The sequence below is a fragment of the Callorhinus ursinus genome, unplaced genomic scaffold, assembly GCF_003265705.2.
Source record: "Callorhinus ursinus isolate GAN/ISIS: 27379988/994484 unplaced genomic scaffold, GSC_fseal_2.0 scaffold1, whole genome shotgun sequence".
Taxonomy (NCBI): domain Eukaryota; kingdom Metazoa; phylum Chordata; class Mammalia; order Carnivora; family Otariidae; genus Callorhinus; species Callorhinus ursinus.
The window spans coordinates 48358729-48371152 of record NW_027397063.1 but is presented as its reverse complement, the minus strand read 5'-3'; the positions used below and the strand labels follow the sequence as shown (position 1 = coordinate 48371152).

The window sequence follows — 12424 nt, the reverse complement described above, 5'->3', positions numbered from 1 at the left end:
ATCCACCCCTCTTGCAAAAATTGTCAACCCAGGAAGTCCACAGTGGGGCCTAGAAAGTTGTTTCAAAAAGATTTCCTAGTAACAAAGATATGAACGCACCTGCGCGCCCTACTTCTGCTGACCCTGGCCAGCTGAGAACAGTGATTTATAGCCCCCCCCACCTTTATTTCTTCTGAATAACCTGAATAACCTGAGAGCCTAAAAAGCCTCCATTCAGTTCAAAGCCAACCTATTTAAAATAACTTTGATTCTTTTTAACCATTAAAGAAAATCAAAGTTTTTAAAACTTTCCTATCTATAGAGCCACATGTACAATTTAGTATCTTACACCTACAAAATAATCATCTGACGTACTGAAAAGCATACTGCCAATTCTTAGCCACTTAATCCAGTTACAAACTGGCATATTTTCACACATGCCTCAAATTCCAGTTTATGAATATCTACTCACGATACAACAGGTAGTTTTTTCCTACTCATCTTAATTAGCAGATGTCTGTTGGGGAATTGCAAGAAAAACAATCTCCCTAGATGCTATATTAAAGAGAATATGTAAAATTCAGAATAAGTCTGCGATACAATATCCTTTCTAAAATAACTACAGTACTTGCAAAATGGCTGTACCTAAACTCATAAGGGGCATCTCTCACTAAAATTTTAAGTTAATGACCTATGGTATAATAAGTGAGTCATTTAGGATAAAACTTAAAGCTCACCCTTGATAAAGATTCACAACAAATTTTATTTAAATGATTAAATATGTCAGAACCTATTATAAAAATAGAAATCTTAAGTTTTATAAAATTCAGGAAATGATACATATTCAAGACTTTAAATAATTTTACATAAAAATACAAAAGGTAATCAAAAGTATGACATTTATCTACTTAGATTTTTGGATCTGAATGCCTGGTACATAAAATCATCTAGTAGTCATCCCATTACTAACTTAAGGATTATTTGATTTTATCCTAAATTTATGTATTAATAGCCATTATTAATTAAATGTCACATCTTTCACAAACTAGTTTTTTATTATGAATTGTTATGAGCACCTTAATAGAGTACAGAATATGCTATAAAAATGTTACTTACTCTCATTTTAAAGGGGCAAATTACAAAATGTCAAAATACTCTACTTTTTAAAAAGGGTATCCCACCCAGCTTCTTTTCAGTAATTTTCAAATAATAGGCAATAAGCCGTAAGTTTTACTTCTTACTACACTGATACAAAATGTACATCAGAGTTACTGAATCACTAAATTAAACATATACAAATATATGGAAGCATAGGTGAAATAAACAAGGCAAGACTATAAATACATACATGTACAAATATTAATTGCCCAGCTTTTTCCAATTCCTATTTCTGATGCTATAGCTAAATGCAAGAATGGAAGATTTGGGTGTTTTTGCTTGCTTCTAAATTTGGTTCACTTTCGAATTATATCTGTTTAGGATGCATAAAGATTTATATAGGCAGTGTGTATTACAGGCCCCAATCTGATAACTTGATAAACTTAATTGTGACACTTTTCTCCAACTCTACATTTTCAATATAAACACTAACATTCCAAGCAACCTTATGGAACTGCCAAATCTTAAAAGGCATTCTGCATCACCAAGGGAAGATTCAACTTGGTTCCATACAATTACACAAGTTAATTTCACTGTGTCCTAATCTGAAAATTGGTCTTCTGAATATTTATCTGAAGTAAATTTAACAAATATTTGAAGAACACTGCATTATACGCTCAAAATAAAGATGTAAAGTGCAAACAGAATAAGTCAATTACCTTGAAAACTCAATTATTCAAGACATCAGAGTAGAATTTAAGAATGAGAAATACTATGCAGGTTAGCTTATAAGGTGCAATCTAATAAATGCTAACATTTGAATGTTCGTTATATTCCATGCACCCTGTTTTATTTTATTCTTTGATTTAATCCTCTCAACTCTATAGGCAAAGTGATAACATCTTTTTAAGATGAAAAACCTTAAGTGTACTGAGGTTAAACAGCTTGCCAAGGATTCAAAAAGGCTAGTAAGTGGCAGCCTTTTTTCAGAATCAAACTGCCTATTTAGTATCTAAACCATAAAGAGCAGAGAGAGAGAAAGCAAACTTGTACCACCTACCACAATGTCTAATCTCAATAAGATCTGACTCAACTGATTTTTTACTTTTTTAAAAGATTTATTTATTTATTTGAGAGGCGGGGGTAGAAGGAGAGGGAGAGAAGCAGAATCCGCTAGATCCCAGGACCCCGAGATCATGACCTGAGCTGAAATCAAGAGTCGGATGCTCAACCAACTGAGCCACCCAGGTGCCCCTCAACTGATAGTTTAAAAAGTAATTTTTTTTTCCTCAGTTCACATTCATATATCTTTACCTAATGAGTTAGGTATCGCTCTTCTGGGCAACCCCATAGTACCTCATACAGATCTCTATCATAAACACTGGACTGTCCTATGAACAACTGTTTCTTTCATGTCTATCATCACAATGCTGTAAGCTCCTTGAAGCCAGGACTCTGCCTTACTCATGTTTTATGTCCCCACGTGCCTAACAAGTGCCGGAATACAGAAAGTACTGTAAGTGCTGTTAAAGGTTCAATATAATATTAGATCTTTTTTATCACCTTCTAACATCCATCTTCAGATAAAACTTTGATGAAAATGGAAAGTCACAGAATCCTAGTTTCAAATAGGAACTGACAAAGGTCAAGAAGCCTTTACCTTCTTCCTTCATTGATACCATATCCCAGGTAGAATTCTCTACCTTTAAAGAAAATGGTGGAAGGAAAGTGAGATAAATCTAATCACCTCTAAATTAATTATTGCCATCATAAAAAAATATGGCTGGAACTAATATAACATTGTGTGTTAACTCTACTTCAGTTAAAAAAAAATATGGAATTCCCGAATAATGAGCTTTAAATAAATGAGATTTATGAAGTCACATGGTATTGTAAATCTAGTCCCCTTGACCTTTATACCTAGAAATTTATTTCTTAGGCTTAAAAAACAAAAAGCAAAAAACTTGACAGTTTGTAAACATTTTAAAAGTTCAGGTCTTCATAGAAGACAGTGTACACCAGCAAAACAACATAAATGATGTCATTTTTTACAGCTTTCAGAGTTTCAAGTCTACCAGTTGCAAGGGTTTTTTTTTTTAAGTAAATGAACATGGTATAAAAATTACCTTGCACTAATAGATGATATTGCAGATGTTAAGCATAGCTAAGGTCGTGCTAAATTTACACAAGCAGCATATCAAAAATAGCAGCAAAAAGAAAAAAATATCCGTAAATGTTGAACAAGTAATGGATTCTGATTAACAAATCAGATAATCATCTCTTTAAAGCCTAAAAATCTTTTCAACTCTAAAACTGACTACTCCAAACAATAGTACACATAAAACCTTGTCAGTAGTACTATGAATGTCAGATCAACAAACAGGTTACATGAAGAAAATTCTACTTCCATACTTATTAAGCATCCGAAAGTCAGGAAAACTGTGCCCTACTCAAAGACTTTCTAAAATAGAGAGAGAGGTTGATGGGAAAAAAAAAGTCATAAGGGTTCACAAATTAGGGTGTTATTAACACTATAAGCCAGAAAAGGAAGCTTTTTAAAAGAACAGGGCACACAGTAACACAAAGCTAGTGCCTGTCTCTACAACTACAAGCAGAATTGACTCTAAAAATTCAATTTACACCTCCTCTAAATCACAATCCATTTGCCTATTTTACTTGAATTTTTAGGACCTAAAATAAAAATATCAAGCCCCTCCGATAGGGCATTACTAAAGAGGTTAAAGAAAAAAAAGCTCCTTTCTTCTTCCACATGAAAACCAATGCATTCCTTCAAAAGTAATCAACATTTCACTTGTACAAGCACTATGAAATTATTACTCAAAATCTATATCCTTGATTATCTGCACATACCACCTAGTTCTAGTCTTCCATAAGGCTTCGCCCAGCTAGATAAGCCTTTATTAGAGATACAAGTACTACTCACTGGGTCCTTCACACAATCGAAATCAGGTCAGTAAACTGTTAACAAACACCCCCTCCAACTTTTCTCCCACCCAACTGTAATCCACAATCCTCCCTAATGGAAAAGAACAGTACACAAATTCAACTTAGAATCTTAAATCAATTTAAAGAGGTAACAGCATTAAGAACTGTGTTGTGGAACCAAACAGCTGGGGAGTGGAGCTACAGAAACAATGCAGATTAGATAACAAGCAGTTTATCAGACTATACTCTGTAAATCAGAAACTTTCATTACAATGCTTGAAACGTGGTGGTGAACTGGTAGAGGAAATTCTCAGCCTATAAGGGGCACTCATCTCTTGAAAACTCTGCCTCCCTCATAACCAACTACCCTGACACAACCTCCCGGAACAGGACGTTCTTTCTTCTAAATCACACCATCCCAGAAATCTGCACACAACTCTCCTTTTAATAAACACTGATAAAACTTCTGGTTTCATTTACGATTTCATTAAACACAGATCCAACAGCAGCCTTAATGTACCAATAAAAATGTCTTGAGTAAACCAATCTTTAGCAAGCGTTAAGTTTTTGCTTCTCCACCTTCCTCACCAAGTAAGTGTCTTAGAAATGAATAACTTCCTGCAGTATTTCAGTATTACCAAAAGACACACACAGCTAATCCCCAAAGACTGGTGATCCTACTTTCCCAAATCACCGCCTTCCATTAATGATCACTTACGTCCATCTCTCTTGCGTGAGAGATCAGATTTTTTTTTTTACACGATCCTTAACAAGTGGACTTCTAGTCTCCGCTACCTAGGTACAGAATTTACAAAGAGACTAACTCCCAAATGTGACAGGAAAACTGTAACATAAAACGAGGGAAGAAAGAAACGGGAAGAGGTGTGGGGTTTGTTTTGATCAGAACAGCCGGAGCACAGTAGATGCAATCAGGTATTTAACACATAAATCAAAGTCCCGAAGACAAACAGGGTTCGCTAAAATAAACACGGACAGTGTGAGAGACGTCCCACAAACTGGAAGGCAGCGACGGGCTCAATGCAACGCGACCCAGAGGCTGCGAGGGCAGAACCGGGCCGGACGACCGTAGCAAACTGACTGTAGGGGATGCTGTAGGGTGGGCTAACATGGTGCCTTCTCCAGGGTGGAAGGCGATGAGGGGTTGGCAGCCAAAGGTTTCATCCCGTCGGGCTGTGATCCCAAAAGGTATCCGGGCTCAGAGCTCAAGTTTCACGGCGGGGGGGAGGGAGGGAAAGGAGGCAGCAACCGTGCAGCCAGGCACCTTCGCCCCAGCCCAGAAGTCCGCGCTCTCGGCTTCCTCCGCGAAAGAGAGAGGAGGTAACGGTCCCCGGAGCAAACACTGAGGAGCTCCCAGCGCACCCAGCACTCGGCGTCGGGCAACGGCGCGGTGAGCGGGGGAGGGGAGCGGGCGACCGGCGCTGCACCCGCCGGCCCCGGCCCTTCCCCGGCCTCGCCCCGGGCGCGGCGAAAAGTTTCCAGCCAAAGTCCGCGGCACCCGCTCGCGCAGCCAACCGCCGAGCACAACTGCCTCGCCGCCCCGGAGAGCGGCCCGCGCCGGCCGGCCACGGCGCCGGGACCCTAGGTCGCGCCTCCCTCAGCCCGCGCCGGCCGCCGAGGTTCACCTACCACAGAGCCGGGAGAAGAGCAGCAGCGGGAAAAGCAGCAGCAGTAGCGGTGGTGGCGTCGGGGGCGGCAGCAGGAGTCCGGCCCCGGGGGGAGAGGCGGAGGAAAGTTGTGCTTTGCCGCCTCCGGGACACAGCGGGGCCGGCCCCGGGGTCCGCGCCATCCCCCACCCTCCCCCCGGCCCGCTGGCTCGCCCGCCCCCCCGGCTCCCCCGGCCCCGGCGCCTTAGGCTCTGGGCGGCGGCAGCAGCGGCGGCGACGGCGGAGGGTCCGGCGCGCGGGTCCCCAACTCCCAGTTCTTGAGCCGTCGCCGCGGGCTGACACTGAGCGGAGCGCTCACGGCTGCCTCGACTCCGCCGTCGCCGACGCCACTGCCGAGGCTGAGGCGGGAGCCGCCCGCCGCCGCCGCCGCCGCCGCCACTCCCCTCCCCCAGGCACCCGCCCGCCTCGAACTCCTGGGAACTCGGAACGCACCACCCCGCCCCGCACGGGAGGGGGAGAAGAAGCCGACCCTCAGAGCCGGCGCTGGGACTCGCCCGCCCTCCCCGCACAACTCCAGCTCCCGTCTGATCGCGGACTGCAAGCCGCGTCTCCTCCCACCCCGCCCTCCTACACACGCTCCTCCCTCTTCAAAAAAAAAAAAAATCTCTTCTCTCTACTTTGATAACGGGTTTCTCCCAAAGCAGGGCTTTCAAGAGGACAGGAAAATCTGGAATAGGTTAGTAGGCCCCGCCCCTCGTTCCTGCCTCGTCCCCGCCTCGTTCCCCCCTTCCCAACGTTTCCAATGGTCTCTCCCACTCCGCCCCTCGCGGGTCCACCGCTGCCCAGGCGCAGACGGAGGTGGAGGGCGGCGGGACAATCGTGCTGGCTTCTCGCCTCGCCCGGGCCGCGCTCTCCCTCTGGCGGGGAGCCGGGACAGGAGGCGGGGGGAGTTAGGAGGGGAAGGCAGGATGGGGCTGCCCTTCCGTTGCCCACGCTAAAGGTCCCTGTCTAGGAGGCTGTACATAGCCTGCAGAACTAGTCATCGCCCTCCTCGCCGAGGACGCCGGGGGCTGAAAGGAGAGATTTTCTCCTTCCTGCTTCCCGGGACAGCGGCGCTCCCCGAATCCCTCCCTTCTTTCCAGCTCCACTTCCCCCAGCCCTCCGAGGCTTGTTTGCACAGGCGTTTTTCTTGCTCCTTTCTCTTGGGAGGGCGGCTTGGTGGAAGGGTCAGCGGAGGCAGGGGAGAAGAGGGGCCCCAGAAGGTTTGCTTTTTCGCTCTTGCTTCTCCGGCCGCCAAGCTGTCCGCTGTCCTCGCCGGGCAACTGGTAACAGGAGGCCATGGATTTCCCCCATCGGAGCGCCTCGAGTGCGGTGGTGTTTCTCTTTGGTTTTGTTTCATTTGCATGTTCGCACGTGTAATTTTATTTTCATTGCCTGTTTTCCTCTGAACTGATCGCGGTAAAGCGACCTCGGGAAGTGTTAAGCATTTGCCCGTAAGATGTCTGGGATCCATCACGACCCTCCCTCACCCCAGGTGGCTACGCGCCCTGCCCTCTTCATCCGCCCGCCACGCACAGCCCTGGTGGCCTGACCTTGAAGCCACAGCCACTAGCGGTTCTGCAGGGGCGGAGGACAGTTTGGACTGTCCCGAGAGGGACTGGAGGCAGAGGACACACGTCTTCAATCCGGACACCATTAATTTTATGGAGGTCCTGGCATCTCCACCAGATAGCTAGAAATGTGCTCCCAGTAAGAAGGAAAATCGAACAAGGATTTAGCCGCCTGTCGCAGTTAAACCAATGCTTGCCTGCCGCCAAGATCACACCCTTTCCATCACTAGCAGCCCCCCCCCCCCCCCGGTTTACAGTGTTTTACTCACCTCCAAAGCTACACACCATTCTACCCCTGCCTACCGCTCTTTTTTCTTTCTCAACTTCCGCCTCCCATCCTGTCTACAAGCGCTCGGCTTAGTACCTCTCTTCCTCCATCCTCTGTTTTTCTTTTTCTCTCTTTCTATCTCTGTCTCTCATCCAGCCTGTCTCCTGCGGCCACTCTTTAACATCGCCTATCCTCAGGATGCACTTATGAATAAACCTTGTCCTGCGTCTCTCCCGGAGATCCCCTGATGATGATCATAATTGACGAAATGTAGCTATTGTGACATTCCTCAGCTGTGCTGACACCACCGTTTCCCTTGAGAAAATTTCTTTTCCTATTTTCTCATTCTCTAAACCTAATTTCACTGCTAAATTTAGATAAAGCCCACTGTGCAGCGACTAGCTAATTATCTGTTTAGATAGCACTTCAACACGTTGTTGAGAGCCAGTTAAATATTAAACAACCAAAATTTTAATATCACTAGCCAATTTCATTCCCCTGGCCTTCCCCTGATGGTTCCAGTTTCCAGAAAAAGTAATTTGGCCAACATTTGAAAAGGTGCCAAAGGCTTAATATGGGGGGCCATTGTGCAATTGCTACAGAGACCAGGAGGGATTAGCAGGTTTAGTGCTTCTCAAAAGGATGATATGGAGCTTTAAAAAATGTATTTCCTCCATATTTTGAGAAATTGGATTAGTGACATGCTATGATTATATTCTTCTCTGACCTAAAGTGAAGAGAGAGCATGGAAGAGCAGTATTTATAGATATTATATAAGCATTAAAAGAGCACTATGCTGGTGTTTTATGTGCATACATGCATTATGTCCTAATATTAATCACTTGTGTTGATATAGCATCTTTGGCCAGAGATGTCAAAGCACAGGCTTACTTCCCATGGAAGGTAGCAATTACTATTATCCCTACCTGACAAGGAGAGGAACCTAGGCAGAGAGGTTAATTGAAAATACTACAAGCCACATGTGGGTGGTTTTCCTGCCTGATCCAAGTTCTTGCCTTCCGCTGGGCACCACTGACCTCCCAAGATTCCTTTTAACGTTAAAAACAAATTTACTGAGGTAACTCAAATTTCTACTTTCTAAGTGTCCAGTCTTAAATTACACTGTTCTCAAATGAAGACACACTCACCCCGAGCCTTGCTGTTGGAAATTATTACAAGCTACAGAAAGAGATTTTATATGATACAGTTCATTTTCTTTCAAGGGCCAGAATTACTGTTGACTTAAAAAAAAACCTTTATCATGAGAGTATTACTGTGTTTTATACCATTTTAGTTGTCTAACTTTATAGATAAGTTCACTTTTATTGTTTGAGTGACAAACCGGTTCAGGAATAATTATAGCTAACTTATTAATATTTCTGGCACCATTAAATCCAAAATATGCATGTATTTTCCAAGAAGAAAATTATCTGAACAAAAGGCAACAGATCCTACTGCCAACAATGATTTCATTGTTTTGGGTTAAGAGTACTGATGGTGTCCATCCCACTTTCTGCCTCAAAGACTGTTGGCTAATTATCGAGGTTCATTAACTCTTAACTAAAAAACAAAGGTTGACATCTTAACAAAGAAGTAATTATGTACAGTACTGGGCACTTTACATTTACTCAAATAATCCAAATTAAAGGTTTGAGACTATTATAATAATTTCATAGCTGACTCTGAAACAAAGAAAGTACTTTATAGTGAAGGTGGGCCATTATGTACTCAGCTCATTCTCCTTACCATCAGCGAATTTTTTATAACCTGCTGCGTGAAGAAGTATAGTTTTTCCCTCAGTGGAAGAGATGAGCAATGCTTTGTGGAATGTTTGAACTTGGTACTATATTTGATAATAAGTTGATGTCACTCTACTAGAATCACAGTCTTCTAAAGCAGAACTATGCAAATAGTTAAAATCAAACCGCAAACCCACAAAAAAGTCCACCCACTTGCAAAATCTTCACCAGTCTCACATTTATCAAATGCAACCCTTTTCTACTGAAAAGATTCCCCCTATATATTCATACTGATTTCCCCCTCATATTTCCTTTGGATCTTTGCTCAAGTTTCACTCTATTATTGAGATCTTATATCACTACCCCATATAAAGAGCTCCCCTACCCCCAATTCCTATCCCTCTTAACTTGCCTTTATTAATTGTACTCACCATCTGACACGTTATGTTTTTATTTATTGTCTGTTTCCCCTTCACTAGAATGAAAGTTCCACGAGGGTGGGCGGGGACCTATTTTTTCACTGTTGAAACCCAACCGCCCAGAACAGCATCTGCCATGTAAGTCCCAGACCGGATGACTAAATGATAACTATAGTGACATAGCATACTCAGGTGTGTGTCTAATCACAGACAAAGTCAACAGAAGACTATTAATTTATTAATTTTTTAAGGCCTTGAGCATATGATCATATTGAGTTTTTTAAGCTGGAAGATGATTAGCTGACCATTGCTTAAGACTTTCTATTTAGGGGGACCTGGGTGGCTCAGTTGGTTAAATGTCTGCCTTCGGCTCAGGTCATGATCCCAGGGTCCTGGGATTGAGAGCCCTGTGTTGGGATCCCTGCTCAGCAAGGAGTCTGCTTCTCCCTCTTCCCCTCCCCCACCCCCGCTTGTTCTTTTTGTCTCTCTCAAATAATTAAAAAAAAAACACTCTCTATTTAATTACTCCTAGTGTTGTTTATTAAGCTATCCTGTCTCTAATCCATATTGACATTTCCATACTCCACATTTGTAATACTGGGTTTGGGGCTCTGCAAACTCTCTTTCCTTTACCAGCTGGCTTCCTGGTGGGTTCTATCAATAGAAGTCCCTGGAGGGATGGTGGAGGGCAGGAGTAGGGGCAAAGAGACTTGATCTTTTCTGTTTGCTTCCTGCTCCTACCAGCATCCCATCCGCAGTAACAGCCCTTTCCATTGTCATCAGCAGTTGGCTCCAGCCTCCCACTTTGACATTCTAAGAACCAGACTCCTCCTATCTCCGCAGAGGTACCAGCACTGGCCAGGCTGTGCCCACTTCTCAGAGGTTTGAGCCCTCGCTCAGCAGGGACCCTAACCTCTGAGCTTCTGAGCTCTAATAATCCAAACTTTTCTCTTTGTTTACCCCACTCTAAAGGTGGTAATGGCTCCTTATAGTTTACATTGCTAGATTACCTCAGTGTTCCTCTTTTTGGTGTGGAGACTCCCTCCAAACCCCTGTGTAACAATACCCTATTATTAAATTCCCTCAGTACTATAGTATGCTTCCTATGTTCCTGATTGGGCCTTAATTAGTATTCTGTTTCTTCAGTGACTATTTCCCAAAACCTTCCCTTGTAACGGTTACTTTTCTCTAAGTCAAACTGTTTAAAATAACAGAGCCAATGTCAATCTGTTAATTAATGTAAATAAAAACAATAAGGTAATGGACAAAATTTGTTCTATTTCATTGGCAGTAATCCAGGTTATGAGGGGTGGGTTTGAGTAAAAGTAAATTTGGTGGTAATTACGTTGGAGTTTTAGTCATGTATACATATGACTTGTTTTTGTTGTTGGTGATGTTCTTTAAATCATGGTAAAAACAAATAGAAATTTCCAATTTTAGGTGGTTTAGGTGATTTATTTCTTTCACAGAACTTGCTTGCACTTGAGAATCATTATGGAACTAAAAGATAAGAGGATTATTTGGGAAAAGAAGAAATGGACTTCTCTCCTAAACCTACAGAAAAGCAAACATACATTTCACATAGCTATCTAAAGCCTACTTCTATAATATACAACTCTTTTGTAGGGGCACCAGAGTTCCAAAGAATACAGTTCAAGGAACTGGTATTGAGGCAGAAAGAAGAGCTATGCCATTGCATTATGGAAAGTCAGGTAAAAGGGTAGGCTAATTTAGCAAAGATGATTGAACTACAATGTGTTAGGTATTGGGTATGAAAACCAAGTCCTGACCCCAAATACCAGTAACAGTGTTCTTACAAGCAATGGAGGGATATACACTATAGGAGAGAGCGGGGAAGTCCCAGGTCTGCCTGAAAGAGACTGGAAAGGCCTAAAAGCAAAGATCACATTTGAATAGTCCTATAGGTTTACGGCCATACCACCCTGAATGCGCCCAATCTCATCTGAATAGTCCTAAAGAATGACTAGGAATTCTCCATAAGAATGGCATAAAAGCAGCAGAGGGAATAAGAGAATGACAGATGGAAGGATATGGAGGCATAACAGGGTATGATGTGTTTTACAAACCACAAGTATTACTGTGCTGCTAGAGGGTAACCTGCAAAGGGGAATTGGAAGGGTAAAAAATGAAGTTAGGTAGGCAGGGAGTTTTGAGGTCTTATAAAGAAGTTTAGATTGTATCTGGTAGATCATAGGAACAATCGAAGAACTTTGAGTAGGGCAATGACAGCATTAGGTTTTCTAGAAAAATCAGGTGTATGAAAGTGAGGCCGGATGGATGGATTGTCAGGGGCCTTGGGAAAAATAAGCAGAAATTCCAGAAGGAAGTTGTGAGAAGCAGAGCAAATGAAAGTCTGAACTAAAGCAGTGATAAGTGGATGGAAAGGAGAAAATGAATTCAGGAGAATTTTACTATTTTAAGACAAAATCGTCTATTCCCGCAGTGGTCTGAGTATACGTGGCTAGCTAACAGGTAGTAATGGAGGCAACTGTGGAGGCAAAAGGCACATGAGCAAAAGGACGAAAAAGGATGAAAGGAGAGGCACTCAAAAGAAGGTAATGAACATGGGGGTAGAGGCAGAGGGACACTGAAAGAAGAAAGAATGTGGAGAACATGAGGCCAGGGGATCAAATGACAGAGATTGAAATAATATAACTGATGGTTAATAACTTACGGGGCAAATTTTATAATTTACTTGCACTTTATATTATCCCTTTAA

General features: G+C 42.8%; 1 protein-coding gene across 4 annotated transcripts in view; it reads right to left on the bottom strand.

Annotated features, from left to right (window-relative positions):
- The window catches only part of NECTIN3 (nectin cell adhesion molecule 3), a 126610-nt gene extending 118888 nt beyond the window's left edge, over positions 1-7722 (bottom strand). For 3 of the 4 annotated variants that reach the window (XM_073893098.1, XM_025873937.2, XM_073893108.1), the window contains exon 1: positions 5671-6221. In XM_073893098.1, coding sequence (XP_073749199.1) covers positions 5671-5830 — 160 coding nt within the window. In that variant the 5' untranslated portion in view covers positions 5831-6221. Of the gene's footprint in view, positions 1-5670; positions 6222-7527 lie in introns of those variants that run through there. The other variant, XM_025873942.2, reaches the window with a different exon arrangement.
- Between the last annotated feature and the right edge of the window lie 4702 nt (positions 7723-12424).